A 19355-nucleotide genomic window follows, 5' to 3' on the forward strand; every position below is an offset into this window, starting at 1 on the left:
GAAAAAAGTATTTCAATGTCCAACTTATAAAATTCTGTAGGTATCGCATCTGGGACCATCACTTTGTTATTTTTCTGTTTTTTAATAGATTGTCTTAATTCTATTTCTGTAATAGGCTTGAACTTCGGTTAAAGCTGGTAAATCTATAGTCCTTAAATAATCAAAAATTGAATCTTCCTTTATTTCTTCTTTCTCATATAGTTTCCTGTAAAATTCTAATGCTATTTCCTTTTTTTCCCTCTGTTCTATGTCTTATTACGCCTTTAGTATCTATTAATTTTTTAATAATTTTATTTTCCCTCTCTTTCCTAAGTTTATATGCCAACCATCTTCCTGGTTTATTTGTGTGCTCAAAATATTCCTGTTTCGCTCTTTTTATTTTTTTTACCATTGATTCTTGTTCTATCAACCTTAGTTTGTGTTTTATTACTTCTCTCTGGTTTTTAACTTTATCATCATATTTGTCTTTTGGCATTTTCGATTCTAATTTTTTCAATTCTTCCTCTAATTCTTGATGCTGTATTTTCTTCTCTTTATTTTTTTTTTGCCATGAAGGAAATTGTTAACCCACATATATATGCCTTTGTTGTGTCCCAAAGATTTTATGGGGTGGTATCATTATTTTTATTTATTTAAAAAAACCACTCTAATTCTTTCTCTATCCATTTTTTATACTCGGGATCCTTTACTATACAGTATTTCTATTCATCGACCAATTATTTGTTTTTCTTTTACTTTCCAATATATAACTAAGGGATTATGATCGGCCCAGCTATTAGTTTCAGTCTCGATATCTAATCTTTTCCATTATATGTGCTGGGGCCCAAGCCATATCAGTCCTGGACCAGGTTTTGTGCGGGTTGGAATAAAAAGTATATTGTTTATTATTTAAATGATATTCACGCCATATATCTGTTAATAATAATTCTGTGTGCATTGTCCAAAATGTTGTAGGTAAAATTACCTTTTTTTTCTTCTCTTTTTTCCCCCCTGTGTAATCCATTTGGTTATCTGAGATTGCATTGAAATCTCCTATTATTATCATATTTTCTATTGATAATTCATTTATTTTGTCATGGAAGTCTTTATAAAAAAAACTTGGTTGTCATTTGGTGCATAAATTGAGTCAATTACGAGAGGTTTTGTTTCTAAATCCAATTGTACCATTAAAATTCTACCTTCACGGTCACTATATATTTGTTTGGATTCAATTATTTCATCAATATACATTGCCACTCCTCTTTTGATTTGCCAAACTAGTATATAATTTCCCCAGTTTTGAATTGTTAAGAAGGCTTCTCTTTAATTTTTTAATATGGACTTCTTGTAAAATGTTTATTTGTGCTTTTTGTTTCTTGAGTTTAGCCAATATTTGATTTCTTTTCTTTGGATTATTCAAACCATTAACATTGACTGAAAAGATTTTCAAGTCGTGTGACATCTTTATTTATAATATTTTTTGGTTTCTTTCGGTACACGCAGTCTAGTATCTAAGACCAATTCTTGTTGGACCTGAGGTTGTTTCTTTTTAACTTCTTGTGTTTCTCCCCTTTCCTTACTGGTGGCCCCCTTCTTCTTTACCCTTGAGTTCTATCTGAAATTGATCAATCTTGTCCAATCCACTTTGTGCGAAAAAAGCTCTTGCTTGGTCCACACTCTCTATCTTGACTTTCATTGCTTGCCAAGTTAAGATAAGGCCTTCCGGTACCAACCATCGAAAAACAATGTTCTTTTTAATTAAAACACTTGTGAGGAAGTAATATTCTCTTCTGCTTTCTCTTACCCTCTTAGGAACTTGTTTCAAAATTGTGATGTCTTTCCCTTTGTATTTCCAGGTCTGATTTTTTGCCTGTTTTAAGATATCGTCTTTGATTATTCTTCTTGCAAACTTAATGTGTACTTCTCTTGGTAAGTTGTGCCATCTTACATATCCTGTTTGGACTCTGTAAACTTCATCTATTTCTCTTATCAGTTCTCCTGGATAAGCTTGTAAAATTTTGCCTATTATTTCTGCCATTTTTGCTGATAAATCTTCATCTCTTTCTTCCTCTATATTTTGAAATCTCAGGCCATGTGATGCGGATTGGAGTTCAAGATTGGTTATTGCTTCATCGAAGCTTCTACAGGCGGCATAATTATGTTCTTCATATTTTTCTACCTTCTGTCCCATGTCTTGGACTTTTTCTTCTGTTGCTTTTATTCTTTTTTCATTCTCTTGTAAATTTTGTTATATTACTTTCATATTTCCGTCCATTTCACTCATACTCCCTTTAACTTTGCCGATTTTGGTTTTAAGTTCACCAATCTCTTTTTAAATCTCTGTTTTCAGAGTGCCCATCTCGTTTTTCATCTCTTGTTTCATTTCTTCAAAGTATTTTTTCACTTCCTCTTTATTTGTTTCTAGTTGGGTTTTTGTCTTAGTTTGTGTCTTCTGAATAAAGTCTTGGATACTTGCTAGTGTGTCTTGAATAGACTGAAGATTTAGTTCTGCAGGTGGATTTTCTTTCTCTTTTTCTTTTTCCTTCACTAAAATTGTTGTTATTGTCCTTTGTTGTAGCAGAGATGATGTTGGAGATACTTTGGGTGTGGGAGTTGGAGTTGGAGTAGATGTTTGTTTTCGAGTTGTTGTTGTTGCCACCGAAGTCACAATTTGTGCCATGTAAAAACCTTTCATATCTCAAGAGTTTAAGCCTTATTATACAACTTCTTAAAACAATCTCTTATAGTTATAGTTGCAGCAATTATTTTCAACAATTAAAAAGAAAATGAGCAATTATAATGCAAATACAAAAAATGTAAAATAAAAGGGAGAGGGGAGGAATGTGGAAAATATGTTGTAATAAAGAAGTTAAGTTCAATTTAAATTTGATGAAAATATGAAAGAAAGATTTAAGAGAAAGAAAAAGAAGTTAATAGAAGCAGAAATTTTGATAATACAAGAGAAAAACAGAAAAGAAAGATCAATCACTTAGATATTGAATGGATAATATACTATATTTGTTAAGGTAAGGGGGGCACCAGGTATAGGGAGGGGAAAAATGAAGTTTCTAGCACATTTTATATATCTAATTTAATTTGGTGAAAAAAAAGAAGAAAACAGTAGAAAAAATATTAAAATTATTTAATCCAAAGGAATATATATTAAAAAAAGAAAAAAATATATAAAAATAAAGGGGAATTTAAAATTTAAAAATTTATTATATTATAAAAGGAAAAAATAAAAATATGAAAGGAAGTAAAAATATGTAAAAGTGTAGAAATGTTTTCTTAACAATAAAAAATAAAGAAAAAGCTGAGAAGGGTTAAATTTTAGGTTTTTTTTCTTTTCCAAAGTGTTGATTCCAAGAGTAAGGCCAAAGTTTAATTTTCAGAGAAAAAAGGTAAAAATTATTAAAAATCCAAGCAAGAAAAACTATTTAAAACAGTTATATTGCAATATGAAAATCCAACAATAAAAAGTCCAAGGCAAAAATCAAATGAAATACTTATAGAGTCCAAAATAAAGTTCAGGTGAAAATAAATCTAATCCTTCTTCCTTTCTTTTCTAAGATCCTTACGCTTCTGATGTAAAAAAAAATAGTCCTCTAATGCATACCTCCAAAGTTTTTACAGTTCTTTTCCCACTTTATTTCTTTGATTGTAAATATATTCCAAGTTCAAACAAGAATAGAAAAGGGGTTCAAAAATTTAATCCAACACAGTAAAAATTCATTAAGAAGGAATTTGTAATTCATTTATTATTTCAATTAATTTCTAAAATAGTCCAAGTAAGAAAATTCATCCAGTCTATTTATCTGTCAGTCCAAGTATTTTAAAAAAAATTCTTTTGAAAATAAAAATAGTCTTAAAGATTCAAAAACCACTATATAATATCCAATTATATAAAATCATCGCTCTCTTTTTTTTTCTTCGAAAACAAGCAATTTAACAACGGCAACTAGATCCGTCCGTTTTCCTCCTTTGCGGATGGATTTCACTTCAGATTATAAACTTTATTTATAGTTCTCCTTTAACTTCAAGATCTTCTCTTTTCACTTGTAAGTATCAAATACCAAAAGATTACCTTGAGCTGCTTTGTTATCTTCTTTTTCTCTGCTGATCTGTCTCTTTGCAAGACTTCCTTAGGCTTCTTTTGACTTTCCTCATGGAACGGCCACTATGGCCGCGTCCCGGCAGCCGCCGGGACGCGGTTCTCCATGTCACAGCTGTGGGGCTTTCCCTACCCTCTGGGGCAGTAGCGATCTGCCCCAAGGGATCCGGGAGACCCACCCTGTTCTACATCGTACCCTCCGGGCTCCGACAGAGCGCAAATCGTGCCCTGCGACAAGGAAAAGGTGCTGCGAAGACAGAGCGATGTCTTCGCACACCCAATGCGGTGTTCTTTTTTATTCAGGGTAACAGAAACATCAATACACAGCTGACAAACCCAGCTATTTTTCCCAGGTTCAATTGTACTAAGCTCATGTTTTTACTTTCAAGAGTCTAATGCTTTTTCAAAAAAACCCTCTTATCTATAGTGAGCTTGAATACCTGATGAGTGTCAGACATCACTCAAGCAGATGTTCAGTCTCACTAAGCCAAAATAGAAAAATCTCCATAGTAGGTGGAGCTAGTCTCCAAGGATGGGAATGACACTGAGTTAATCAGGACTGAATCTGAAAATCTATAAATTTGGCCCCCACACCTGGATTCCCCTCTTTTGGTTCAGTCCTTAGCCTTAGGATGCATGCATTGCTCTCACCCTCTTAGGCTAGTCAGTTCTGAGGTGAGAAATATTTCTCTTTTAAACATCTGTGAGTACCAGTGAAATTAGTCACATCTGCCTCCCCAGTGCTGTTCAACACACCAGGGTTGAGGCTAGCAGGGGCCTCCTGCTTTGCCAGAACTGGTCCTCCAGAGTCCAGCCAATCACAGCTGTCAAAACTGCCTTACTATTCATCCCAGCTGCTGAGGTTATATGAAGCTCCATCCGCTTTTTTTGAGTGAGCGGTTCTTCATTATTTCTAATCGGCAAGTTCTGCTCACAGTGAGGGAGATCCTTATACACCTTGCCAGCTGTTTCTGCCATCATTGTCAAGCCGCAGAAGCCTAGCACTTGAGCAACCTTCTACCTCTCCCTCCGGCTGAGCCTAGGCCATCACAGCCAGCCCGGTTCCAAAAACTGCTTTGTGAGCAATATCCTACCTGAGCTGCCTCAAAACAACTGTTGTCTGCACTCTGATGAACTAGCTGTCAGCGCCTTTGTCCCTGAGCTGCAGGGCCACTTCCCAGCTGATTTTTACAATCAGAGCTTCTCTGCCGCACCCTGTCATTGCCATCTTCGGCCCACTCATCAGCTGATTTTTGTTGATTCGGCTAACTCAGTTGATTTCCGAGTGTTTTCAAGGCTTCTGAGAGAAGCAAAAACCGAAGCAACCTTCCCAGTGGCCATTTTGAATAATAGTAACAAGGCACCAATTAGCATTGGCTCTCAATCAAAGGGCTGGCATCCATTTTGAATATTAATTAATGACTGTTGAAGCCTCAGCCACCATCTTTGTTTGCCCTGAAGTGCTGGCAGCCATTTTGAATACAAATTACTGGCAACCTAAGCCCCGGCATCCATTTTGAATAGTTCTAAACAGCCAGAGGCCATTTTGGAACCATTCCAGGACACAAAATCGCTGAAAAAGCTTCAAATTCCTGCAAGTCCTGAACCAAGCAATCAAAGGCCCCAAGAGGGGCCGAAGAGGCTACAGATGCCCCAGTCCCCTCCAACACATAGGCCATACACAGCGACAGGTCCCAAATCAAGGCCCAGTTCTCTACAGCTAAGGAGAGGCTCAAGGCAGCCAAAGCCTTACCAGGGAGTGGGCACAAGGACAGTGTCACCAGTTCTGCCCCTGCCCCAAGGACAAGGCCTCTCACAAGGCAAAGGATCCACACACCAAAGGTTCAAAGCCTTCAACCAGCCATACATCTGTCGTATCTGTCCGCAAACCCCTATCTTCCAGGGCATCTGACACTATGTCTTTAGACAATGTGGACTTGATGTTGGGGAAAGCTGATGTCTGGGAGGTGTTATGTCCACACCCAGTCCCATCCTTTAGCCAGGATCAAGGTCTCAAGTGCAGACAGGGCTCTGGAATCATCAGATGTCCAAACAAAAATTAATGAAGTTATCAGGCAGGGGATTGAGGCAGGCATTAGGTCTATGGCTGAGGGTTCCTCTTCAGCCACCTCTGCCTCTCAAATGAAACAACCTCCCCTCTAATTGCAGGGTCAGACTGCAAACTTTAACCCCAGACTGGATTCGAGGAATCTCTCCCCCAGGGACTCTGAATGATATTTCTGACAAGGAGGAGAGTCAGATAGATAACAGTGAGCTGGTCATAGAGGCTATTGATATGGAGCTGTAAGCAGATGTGGATTCCAGTTCTGAACCCCCTCCCACATTGGGCCTTTTCCAAATGGCCCTCTTTAGGCCCCTTTTATGCAAGGCCACTGCAACGGCCAGCCTGTCATCCACACCTACAGACACTAGCAAGGGAACAACTCAGGTGGACCCATTGTTTGAGTCTGCTATCTCCCAAACTGATGTTGTGCCAGCTTCCAGCCTCTTCATAGAGACCATATTGAAACAGTTGGAAGCTCCTGTCTCAGGATCCCTCCCTACCTCCTTAAACAATTTTTTAAAATGTTGCTTCTCATTTAGTGCAGTGTCTTCCCATTCCACCAGTTGATACTCTAGTGTTGGCACTGTTTCCCAACACCCAGATGCCAGGGGATTCACAAGAGCTGCTTAAGCCAGAGGAACGTAAAACTAAAACTGTATTACAATGCTTCCCTGAGGCTCCGGCTTGGATTATCAAAGCAGCAACCATGGCCTCCTTCTTTTTTAGAACATCAATTAAGTGGTTCCACACATTGAAGGACCACATCCTGGCGGCTGACTGTAGGCCCAATTCACATCAATGTTCATTTGTTTCCAGGGTGCTGTAGCTGGCCATACGGCTTCCTCCACTACAGTGGGATGCTGGATCCGGGCAGCCATTTCCTTCACCTATGAACAAGCCGGGTCGGCACGTGCATCGATTGCTGAGACCTGCCAGGCGGCAACTTGGACATCTCTCACTCCATTTATCTTGCATTATAAAGTGGACCAATTTGCTTCTGCTGAAGCATCATTTGGTCAGAATGTGAATCAACAGGTGATGTGGGACTCGGACCTGCCCAGCCATCCATAAGTGCCCACCCTAGGGACAGGAGCTTTAGAATATCCCATCCTTGGAGGCTAGCTCCACCTACTATGGAGAAGGGACGTTGGATCCTCCTATATGCCCTTTCTCGTAGGGTGGAGCTAGCCTCCAAACCCCTCCCTTATGTTGTATTGTTGTTCAATGCTGGCTGTTCTCGCATTGGGCTTGTAAATTGTATATTCTCTAGAGCAGAACACTGAGTCTTTTTTTAGGCCTTTTTTTAGGCCTTCATGCAAAAGAGGGAAATTCAGCTGTGAGGTCCAAATTTATAGATTTTCAGACCCAGTCCTGATTAGCTATGATTGGTGTCATTCTCTTCTTTGGAGGCTAGCTGCACCCAACGAGAAAAGGCATATCAGAAGGATCCAATGCCCCGTCTCTGTTATTTGGGTCTTGCTGATTTTGTCATCTCTGGAGGCATTGCTACTTTTCTGTGGCTTTTTACCAACAAGGGTATTATGTGACCATATTATTTTCATGTTATTATTAGTGTAGTATCATGGAAAGTGTCATTTTCTCTGTTACATTCCAACTTTAGAAGTTTGTTGTTATTGGGCATGGAGCAACAGGAGCCAAGCAAATGCTAATTTATAACTGCATCAGCAACCAAATTGTCATTGAGGAATGTCTAATTTTTTCACAGAAAATTGTGTTAGAAAAAGAGAGAAACACTATTTTAAAATGATAATGATATTAGCTGAGAATAAAACAAAAGAAATATTGTGAGAATATTGTGAAAAAACCCCAATTACTGGGACATGTTTATAATATAGTTAAAAACAAGTGAGGACAATTCCTAAGTTACTCATACAGTCTTTTTCCTTATATACCGTATTTTTGGTGTATAATATGCACCCTTTTCTTCCCTAAAATAGGCTGATAATTAGGGTGCATCTTATACTCTGAATGTAGCTTTTTTTACTCTCTGCAAAGAAGAATGTTTTCCAAGCCCCAGGTCTTTGCAGGGTTTTTTTCCCATTGCTCTACTTGCTCAGACTGTTTCTTTCCAGGTGCTAATGATGTTCTCAGCTTTTACTGGCTTGCAAGCTCTTTCATTGTTACTCTCAGAATAAAAAAAAATTAAGCCCTTAACCAGGATATAAAATAATGTTCTGAAGCTGACCAGACTAAGAATGCTAGCTAGATGAATACTTGGTAAGCAGATTCTTTTTTCTATTTTCCTCCCCAAAAACTAAGATGCGTCTTATAATCCGGTGTATCTTATAGTCTGAAAAATACGGTGTATAAGATCATATTATAATATAAATCTGTCTTCTTCAACTTGGCCATATTAATTGTAAATTAATATCTGAAAAAGATGGGGAAGGGGAAGGAAAGTTGGATGTGAAATACTAGTTTTGCACATTGATATATTCATGAATGAATCACAACTTGGTGTACATAACTCTCTATTTTTATACATGGTATTGAATGCTAGAAAACAAATGCTGAATGCTCAGGAACAGATTGTGGACATACCTTTTTGAGTCTTAGGTTCATGGCATTATTGCAGTACTTATACCACACAGATTTGAGGATTGATGCAAAAGGGGTAACCCCTATGCCAGCGCCAACAAGCATCACAGTTTCATAACTGAACACATCTTCACTAGCAGTACCAAACGGACCATCTACAGCTATCCTAGAATGGGAAGAGAAAGTTTCAGATTGTATTGTTTGATTGAAAGATTATAGTATGACTCTTTGTAACTGAGTCATACTAATCTACCACCAAGCTGAAGCCAACTTTATTCTATTTAGGGATTATTCTATATTTTGAAGAATTTATTTTAATTGTGATCAGAGCCTATAATAATAAAACAAAGATAGTACCAATAAAGAGCACCTTGGGTGCAATCCCGAAACTTCTGGACCACCATTTGAACACATTGACACTCTAGTTTGAGCTCCCATAAATTCATCTTTTTGTATTAGGATATATCTTATCTTTCATAATACAATTAAGCCATTTAAGATTTTTTTTCCCATTTTGATAATACTGAATGGGTCCAAACTTAATTTTATGATTGACACTTTGTAACAAGATATTTCTTAGAAAATATAATTACTATTATGATGAATACATACTTAGGAAGTTTCCAAGCTTCTTGGAGTTGTTCTTTGTCACAGCCACAAGCTTTAAACAAGCCTTCTGTCCAATCCCCTACAACACGTATATGAATACTGAAATAATCTTCTTCAGGGGCCGAAGTCAATGTGAAAGGATGCCATTCCAGTACAGATACTTCAGGACATTTGACAAAAACATACTGTCCAACTTCCATCTTAAAGCCTTTCTTTTTCATCTGGAGCTCAAAGGTTTGGAAAGGATGTGTGACAACCTTACACAAGAAATAAAATTCTCAGAATGCCAGAGGAAATAAAACTTTGTGCTAAGTTAATGTAAGTTTGATAAAGGAAATAACAAAAGGTAGTCCAATATTTATTTAGAATTTGAATGAAATGCATTCATTCAAATTATTTTGAATATTTTGAACGGTTAAATATATTAATGTTGGGAAGAGACTTCCAAATAAATATATTAAATACTTTGATGATTAATTTAGAAAGTTCTTCCCAGCATTGGGTCTCATTATCTGTAGGTATCTATGACTGTAGGTATCATTGATGATACAACAAAATGACTAACATTTTGAGTGTCATAAGACATGTGAGACACCTCTATGACTCTTACCTTTGTAATAACCACTTTTTGCTGTGAGCGCCAAAACCTCACCAGTCTCTCGCAAACATACAGAATCATAGGGCCAATGATCCATTTCCATGTCTGCCAAGAGAATGAGTAAAAGGAGAATGAAGAATTGTTTAACTTTTCCTAATAAATGTTCACACGTGACACTATTCCTTGAATTCATAACATGGTTCAACAGAAACAACGGTTTTCAAATCACATGGCTGTGCATACATCTTAAATTTAAATTACCATATTTTAGAATATAAGATGCATCTTACTTTTGGGGGAGGAAAACAAGGAAAAAAGACCTCTGCCGCCCAGCAATTTGCCAAACAGCACAGTGTTTGCTGTGTACTTCTGTGCATGTGTGCCTGACCTATAGAAATAGCAAAGATTTGGAGAAATGTACATTATGGCTGTATATTAATTCCAGAAAGTTTTTAAAAATGTAATCACACTAACTCCTCCCAATTATTTAAATAGATCTACTCCAAACATGACTAAGTGAGGGTTTAACTCAGCTGCCTTATCTTAATACTAAAACAGGACACTGTTAAATTTCAGATTATAGTTTTACAGATTAATTTTAAAATTGATGTGGGTTGCTGGAAGTATTCTCTGCTATTTAAAAGAAGATACAATAGCACTGGGACTCTTCAGATCAACCATTTATTTTAAAAAGTTTCTTCATTTTGTTAAGTTAATAATAAAGCAGTCTTTGAAAAATAAATGTAATCATTTGAACATTCAATAGGCATTTATAGTTATTGACTTATCTCCTTGCAGCAAAAAACGAACAGCACTCCAGCAATTTGCCTCCGTGCAGCTATAGTTTCACTTTCATTTAACCACATGGGCTTGCCACCAACTTCAATCAATCAGCTGAGTGTTGGGAGGCAGATAATCAGTGGCTTGTACTAAGCAGGCTCTGCTGCTGTTTGCTGTGAGGAAGTAAATTGTTGGCAGGCAGAGACCAAAGAGTGGGGGATGGGTGAGTGGGGCTACATTCAGTATATAAAGCGCACCAAAGTTTTTATCCTCTTTTGGAGGGTAAAAAGATGCATTTTATACTCCGAAAAATATGGTAATCACTTTATGATTTAGCATGAGATGTGAACTCACGCTAAACACAGCTGCTTTGTATATACCAGAATTTGTTTCAGTTTGAAATCAGACATTAGCCTCTTGTACAGATAAAAGCTTACAGCTATTGTTTAATAGGAAGTTGCATCTTTCACAAATCTCTAATTTCAGAAGTCTTGCTGTTAGGAGATATGTTGTCCTTTGTCTGAAACTACTCTTGAACATATGAATGAAAAGATGTTTACATCAAATATTTATAATAATGTTCATATAACTTCCCTTTTTTTCGGCAAACTCTAACATTAACATTAAAAATCCAGTAATCTTTACAGGTGCATAGTTTTTTTTAACAAGGAAGCAAGAGATCATACCATGGGGGGATTTCCAGCAAACTGTGGTTTAGGACATATTCTCCCCCAGTCTGTGAAATTTTTGGCACAAACTTTTGGGTTATGCTCTGAAAAGCTTTCTTTGGTCTGCCCACGTACAATTTTTCTGCAAATTACACCAAGCATTAGGAGCAATAATACTGATCTATTGTAAACAAGTCACATGGCAGGAATATTTTGCACTAATTCTGAAAACAGCACATTAATGAAGTACATATTTATTGATATACACTTCCCATATAGTCACTTATCATAATTCAGACATTTATATCAATCCATGGTATAATCATGGCATATTAAACATACCACATATGTTGTGGTTTATATATCACACTTCATGAAAATGAACAAACATTGTGTTATAGTACAATATGAGAACTGGGAACAGTATGTTCAATTGCTTACTAAATAATTTTAATTTATGTACCTACATTTTAGCTACTTTCCAGCCCACACACATGGGCTTTGAAATTTAAACAGTTGTGTATTTACAACAACAACAACTAATACAATTATATATATCTTCAAGTTCAATGTTAAAAAGCAAAATGTTATGGAAGAAGCCCATTTATATTAGCTGTTCCAGGAGTTCACATTCCATTATTTTGACTTATAACTACATCAGCCCCAGACTATATGACTAGTAGTTGGGAATACAGGCTAAAGCAGGGGCTCACAAACCTTTGGCCACCAGGGACTGATTCCATGGAGAAAGGCTTTTCTATGGACTGGCGGGTGTATGATTTCACATACTATCTCGCAGATGCGGGTTCGCTTGTTTGCCTAACCCAGTTTGTGGCATGCCCTGGACCGGTGCCAGTCCATGGACCAGGGTTTAGACTTGGTTTAAAGACATCAGGTTAAAAATGATTATATTACTGTCATTTATTGTTCTGATAGATTGTCCTAAGAAAGCCCCTTTGATACGATCTCTAGGCAGTTCTTGAATGTGATATCTGAATAAGTGCAAATACTTACCCAAATCCATGGATGACAAGACCAACAAAAAAAATAATGAAGAGATGGTGAGTAAACCAGAATACTTCAAAGTACGATCTGCGAATGGTTTTGGTGGATGATGTGATAATTAGTATTAGGCACAATGTAATGATAACACCACTGAGGCCAGCCAAAGTTGTAAATGCTACAAAGAGGCCACCGATAGGGTTCTGGAAAGGAAAAATCAGGTTGATAAAGTCATACCAAACACAGCCATTCTGGCAGAGTTGCATAACTTCTTTTGATTTAAAACCAAGCAACAATACCCCAATAAAAAAGCATAAAAAGCGATGATTATAGGGAAAAATAAAGTATTTCTGTATGCATGCATGAGAAACAATAATCCTCTGATTTTTCTCCCATCTCCTTACCATATATTTTTTCCTGGCAAAATTCAGGTAAGTTTCACCTGACTGGTCACCCAGGTCAGACAGTGCACCCTTAAAGCTTCCATTTTGTTCAGTGCGTGCATCCACCAATCTTTCAACGTTAAATAAATGTGCAATTGTATGGATTGCTGGGAAAAAATAAAAATAAATAAAAATTGGGATAGAAAAATATATTAAATATTAAAGATAAAAGTCACTTTTAAAATGTTTTGTTTTTTCATGTGGAAAGGGGCTTTTTTGCTAACTATTTTGAGAACTAAAGCATCCTATAAAATATAAAAAGTCTATACTTGTTTTTAAACATACTTTACAGATATAGGTTTGTTTCTACTCTTAAATTGTATACAGTTATTTTAATTGCATTTTCTCCTGTTGTAATCAGGTGGCTTTTTAAAATTAATCTGTGAATGATTTTGTTCAAAATTTGAAACAGTATACATTTGTTTGGAAATAATATAAAATGTTTGGTAATAAATATGAAATAGCACAAGATCGTTGACAGCAAGGTAGAATAAATGCATTTAATGCTGAAGGAATTTGACAGGACATGAAAATGATCTCTTGCTAGCACATATTCACAATGATGGAAAACTGCTAAAGCTCCATTAAATTTATATAAAGATATTATGTTCCTTTTCTTTTTATTTTCTTTTAAACAAAAAGTTAACAAAGCTATTTCTTTTTAATATTTTATTTATTGTACTGTACTGTGTTGTATTTATATGCCACTCATTCTGAAACAGACTCAGAGTGGCTAATGTGGGATAAATACAACAGTACTAAAATTAGTAATATAATAAAACAATAAAATAATATCCTAAAAAAACATACACACACAGCAGTCAATATAATTCCATTTATAAACAAACAAACAAACAAACAAACAAATAAATAAATAAATAAATAAATAAATGCCGTTAAGACCTGGCTTTTCTGGCAGGCCTGGAATTAGATTGACTGCTCTGTGTGTATGGGTTTTTTTAGGATATTATTTTATCCTAAAAAAAACCATGCACACTTTCTGGAAGACCGGTAGGGAGGAGGTAGTTGATTCCATAGGGTCAGAGTCGCCACAGAGAAGGCTCTTTCTCGAGGTCCCGCCAGTCAACATTGCTTGGCAGATGGGACCTGGAGAAGGTGATAATGAGGTATGAAGTCGGTGGCAATCCCACAAATAGTCTGGTCCTGAGCCATTTAGGGCTTTAAAGGTGATAACCAACACCTTGAACTGGGTTCGAAGACCGACTGGCAACCAATGCAGCTTGCGTAAAGATGGAGTAATATGGGCATACCTAGGTATACCCATTATTGCATGCGCCGCTGCATTTTGCACCAGCTGAAGTCTCTGAACACTCTTCAAGGGTAGTCCCATGTAGAACACATTGCAATAGTCATGACGAGAGGTAATGAGGATGTGAGTGACTGTGCGGAGTGCCTCCTGCTCAAGGTGGACAAGTTGAACCTGTGCGAAAGCCCCCCTAGGCACAGCTAAGAGGAGTTGCTCTTGTCTCAACTGTGGATCTAGGACACTCAACTTGCGAGCCCTATCTAAGGACAAAATTTTGTATAGAAATTGATTACTTTAGACATCTAAAATTAAATATAATCATATAGAATAAACTTCTCTTTCATTCATCCTCTGCATGTTTGATAGTTGCCAGAATTATAATCTGGATTTCTATACTATACTAAACCCTGTCTTACTTAATCATAATTTGTTGACTATGATTAGATTTGTACAGCAGAGAAAGCTAAAAGCCATGTTTTATAAAGCAGAGTGGACACGTTCATTCAATATCCAACTGTATTACAGTTTAGCAAATGGACTGCACTGATGATTTCAGCTAGTTAGAGTGATAATGAAAATTCTGGAAGAAAACAATCAAGCTCAGAGAGCACCAAGGACCCCACAACTAAACCCTCTTCTATCAGTTTAACAAATGTTTTGTCTTCTTTATTTCTCAAGCCTTTCCAGAAACTTGTTCTTTCAGCATGAGTTTTGTTCATTAAACTGATAAGACTGAATAAAATAGAACTTTGGAACACCCACCCGTATGTAGTGCAATCATCCAGGCCACCAGTTTGTGAAATGTAAGGTTTCTGTCCAATTGTCTTCTGACACGCACTGAGCAACACTAGAGATTCAAAAGAAAAAGTGAAATACAACAATATTATCTGTCTCTCCTGGTGCTCTCTTCTGAGTTTGAAATGCTATCTACCCATATTTGGGCTGATACTGAACCTCATAAAGTTTGCTGAGTTACCAGTTGCTACTTGACTCCACTGAATCTGTTTCAGGTTCTATCAAATGAGGAGGCTTTGACTATGAATGTGCCTTCAGTTATAAGCAACATGGCTGTTTTTCTTTTCTAGCTTTAAATTACCATCCCCTCCATCTCTCCTTTTTATTCATCTAGGTGGACAATGAAAATGCTAAACAATGCATGCTACAATTATTTAGTAGTTAAGGAGCAATAATTTGACGTTCAATCTGGACAAAATGTATGTGCTGTCAGTGGATGTTTTATATGTCAGAGTATATTGTTTTCAATTTGTTTTGGAAAAGTTATATTCCCGCTGAATCCATTGTTTTTATTAGGTACACAAAGGATCCTATGGCAAAAAGTGATTTATTGCAGCTTAAATTAGTGTGGCAGCTATGGCCATTGCTGTAGCTTTGATATAGCATTTCATACCTGAATAATTTCATATTTACACTTATTTAAAATGTGTTTTATATGAAGCGGTCTTAAAATTCAGTTAGAACAAAATAGTGCATTGAGAATACTGGCATTATAAAGATATTATATTGATTTTACTAGTAGCTGAGATGAAAGTATTAATGAGTAGTTATGATCAGGCTTGATACATTGACACTTAAAGCTTGAAAATTTATATAGAATGTTAATTCATTCATTCATTCATTTATATGATTAATATGCTGCCCATCTCCATGTGTAACTCCTTAGGATCAGAGTGTGTTAATATAAGCCAGTTGGAGAGAATAAGTAAACTCCCAGCCTGCAGGCTGGATAAGTCACATGCTGGCCATGCCCTCACCTGGTTTAATGAAAGGGTAGCATCAGAGTGTGTCAATATAAGGCAACTGGCAGTTGGAAGAGAGTTCTTTTCAGGTGGGGAGCGGAAGTATAATGTCTAAACTCCCAATCCGCAGGCCGGATGAGTCATGCACTGGCCAAGTCCCTGCCCATGCCCATTTCAGGTGGGGAGGGGGGACTAGAAAAATCTAACTTAGCATCAGAGCATGTTAATATAATACAGTGGTACCTCTACTTAATTCAATTCAATTTATTAGACTTGTATGCCGCCCCTCTCCGAGGACCCGGAGTGGCTCACAACATGCAATACAAACAATATTTATGCAAATCTAATAGTTAAAAACAGTAACTAAAATCCCATTATATAAAAAACAGTCAGTTTTTAAGAAGATAATTTGTTCCATGACCAGGTTCTTAAGTAGAAAAGTTTGCAAATAGAAGCAATTTTTCCCATAATAATCAATGTAAAAGTAAATAATGCGTGCAAACTCATTAGGAAAGAAATAAAAGCTCAGAATTTGGATGGGAGGAGGAGGAGGAAGAGGAGGAGGAGGACAGTTGCTGGCGAAGGAAGAAGGTGAGGTGAGGGAAATCAACCCCCCCCAAAACTTTAGGGCTTAAAAAAAAGAGGGACTCTGAGGCGGCAAGGAGGAGCACATGCTTCCCACATACCTGGCATGAGGCTGCCTCCCATACACTGCACCAGAAAGAGAAACCCAGGCGGGCGAGAGGGGGGAATCTCCCACTTCTTTGACCGAAAGGTGGCAGCTGCTGCTACCTGCTTCCTCTTCCTTCCCATGCTGAAGGGCTCCCCTCTCCTCTCGCTTGCCCCCTTTGTAGCTGGTGCCTTTCCTTCACTGTGCTGACTCCTCGGTTTGTCTGAAGCAGAGTTGATCCGGCTGGGGTGAAGCGCCCTCTTTTGATTTTCCACACCCAGACACTCCGGGAGGCAAACTCGCACCGGGTATATGGGAGGCAGCACAATGTAGTTACCACAGTGAAGTGGTTTATTCCTTCTCCAAGCGCCCAAAGAAAGAAGGAAAATGCTCCATTTTCTCTGGGCTGCCCAGAGCGAAGGGAGTGTTTCTTTGCTATGGGCACTGGCAGAGGTTTATTCCCTCTCCAAGCACCCAGAGAAAGGAAAATGCTTTGTTCACTCTGGACTGCCAAAGACTCCTTAAGCACCACCAAAAGGCTCCTCTGGCAGCCCAGAAAAACCCAAGATGGCCGGGATTAAAGGGGAATGGCATGAAACTGGCCAGGCCTTCGTGTCGCTCTCAAATTTTGTGACAAATTTTTCAAGGCTCGGGTTCTTAAGTAGAAAATGTTTCTTAAGAAGTGGCAAAAAAATCTTGAACACCCGGTTTATCTAGAAAAGTTCTTAAGTAGAGGCATTCTTAGGTAGAGGTACCATTGTGCTGTATAAAAATACTAATGATTTGATGGTCATTTTGAAAAAAACTATCTTAGCAAACACCTAGAAGCCAAGAGGAACATAGGACCACTCCAAGTGTGGTCTCACCATTGATTTGTACAGATGCAATACAACACTTGCCAACCTATTTTCTATTCCCTTCCTAATCAAGCATGGAATTTTCTTTTTTTTTACTGCTGCTGCACGCTGGGTTGACATCTTCATTGAGCTATCCATCGAAACCCCAAGATCCCTTTTTTTGGTTGTCTCAAAAAAATTGGTCCCCATCAGTTGGTAGGTATAATTGAGGTTCTTTGTCCTGATATGCATAATTTTGCACTTGTTTAGGTTAAAATGCATTTGCCACTTTGTTGCCCAGTCACTCAATTTCCAGAAATCCTTCTGGAGCTCCCAACAATCAGTTTCACTTTTCACTACCCAGAACAATTTAGTGTCATCAGCAAACTTTTCTTCCTCACTATTCTGCATCCTGATCATTAATGAATAAATTAAAAAGTAAAGGTCCCAAAACTGAACCTTGGGGTACACCATTTCTTTCCATCCAGAGAATTATCTATTTATTGCCACCCTTTCTTTCCTATAATTTAGCCAGTTACCAATCCAGGACAAGACCTGTCCTCTAATTCTGTGGGTGAAGAGCTTTTTTAGCACCCTTTGGTGAGGGACTTTGTCAAAAGCCTTTTGAAAGTCAAGATGGGACTGTTGGCCGCCTCTTAGGCAGGCGGCATTTGTGGTGGTGGTGGGAGCATAACGGAGCCTGGCAGCATTGCCTGGGGAATGGGGGGTGTCATACGCACGCACGCCCCATTCTCAGCAAGTCCCACGTGCATTGCGGGGGCATGACATGTTTCCTGGAGGCGAGTGGCATCCCCCATATAAAAGGGGGGTGGAGCGCCAGTCGTCTCCTCTTTCTGTGTTGCCGCTGGCCTGGTTTGCAGGCACAGGCTGGCGGAGGAAGCAATGTGGAGGCCACATGGCCTCCACAGCCTGAGCACCAGTTGAGCCTGCTGGCGCTGGGGTCAAGGCAGAGTCTATGTGGCTTGGCTCCACAGCTTTGATTGCGAAGCCCACTGGATTCCACAGCATTGCACTGCTGGTCAGGTTTTTTGGCTGGCAGGGATGTAACAGAGCCCACATGGCTGGGCTCCGTGGCCTTGGATCACCGGCTTTGGTCAAATTGGGAGCTGGATCAGCAGCCTGGCACAACAGCAACAGGGAAGGACATCCGGCCAGGCCACTTGGCCATCTGACGCTCTGATGCGGCTTACCCCCTCAGGGGGGAGGTAAGAGCGGAGCCCTCGGCCGGGATGGGGGCAACATGGCTAAGCTGTTGCCCTTCCCCCCTGGCAATTAATGGGCCCTTGGGGGCCCATAACACATTTCCGCCATCAAGACCTTTTCAAAGGATTTCCATTTAAGAATGTTTATTATTCGGATTTTATGTTGAGCTTGTAGCTCACAATAGAAACATAAAACATGGTGGATTGTCAGCAGGGGAGGGCCTCATGGTCCATCTGGGTTTTGCCTTGGGATGGGTGTGTGTTTCTCCCAGGCATGTTTGGATTTGGTTATGGTGGATTTGCCTGCCACGTCTGCTGGAAGTCTGTTCTAAGTATCTACTACTCTTGCAACAAATTAATATTTCCTCATGTTGCTGATATTATTGCCATTAACTCACAGAGCTGGTTGCTCAAGCTTCACGCATTCTTTCACATTACCCCTAGAACATTATCATTGTTAGTTTGCCTCCTTATCATCAACAACTGCATCTATTTCATTTACAGCTACCCTTTCACATATGCCAAGTAAATGATTTATCCCCATTGGTTGGGGACAGAAATAGTTTCTAACACTGTTTGGGTAAAGCTCATTGTTTACCACATACCCTAGCACCGATTGCGCATGTATCACAGTTTTTTCTAGGTGCATGCATATTGAGTTCTGATGTGATAAATTAAATAAAGGGGAAATTCTCCCTCAAAACATCATAAATCCTTCTTGAAGAAAAGCAGAGGCATAGAGCATTCACAGAAGTTCAAAGAGAATCTACAATTTGCGGTTTTAAGGG

General features: G+C 38.3%; 1 protein-coding gene across 1 annotated transcript in view; it reads right to left on the reverse strand.

The window, feature by feature from the left end:
* The window catches only part of CYBB (cytochrome b-245 beta chain), a 58590-nt gene that overhangs the window by 19982 nt on the left and 19253 nt on the right, over window positions 1-19355 (reverse strand). The window contains exons 4-10 of the mRNA XM_070750551.1: window positions 14844-14928; window positions 12776-12921; window positions 12384-12574; window positions 11388-11511; window positions 9934-10026; window positions 9327-9580; window positions 8718-8880 (exon numbers count right to left, since the gene is read on the reverse strand). Coding sequence (XP_070606652.1) covers window positions 8718-8880; window positions 9327-9580; window positions 9934-10026; window positions 11388-11511; window positions 12384-12574; window positions 12776-12921; window positions 14844-14928 — 1056 coding nt within the window. The remainder of the gene's footprint in view (window positions 1-8717; window positions 8881-9326; window positions 9581-9933; window positions 10027-11387; window positions 11512-12383; window positions 12575-12775; window positions 12922-14843; window positions 14929-19355) is intronic.

Source organism: Erythrolamprus reginae, chromosome 4 (genome assembly GCF_031021105.1).
Source record: "Erythrolamprus reginae isolate rEryReg1 chromosome 4, rEryReg1.hap1, whole genome shotgun sequence".
NCBI lineage: Eukaryota > Metazoa > Chordata > Lepidosauria > Squamata > Dipsadidae > Erythrolamprus > Erythrolamprus reginae.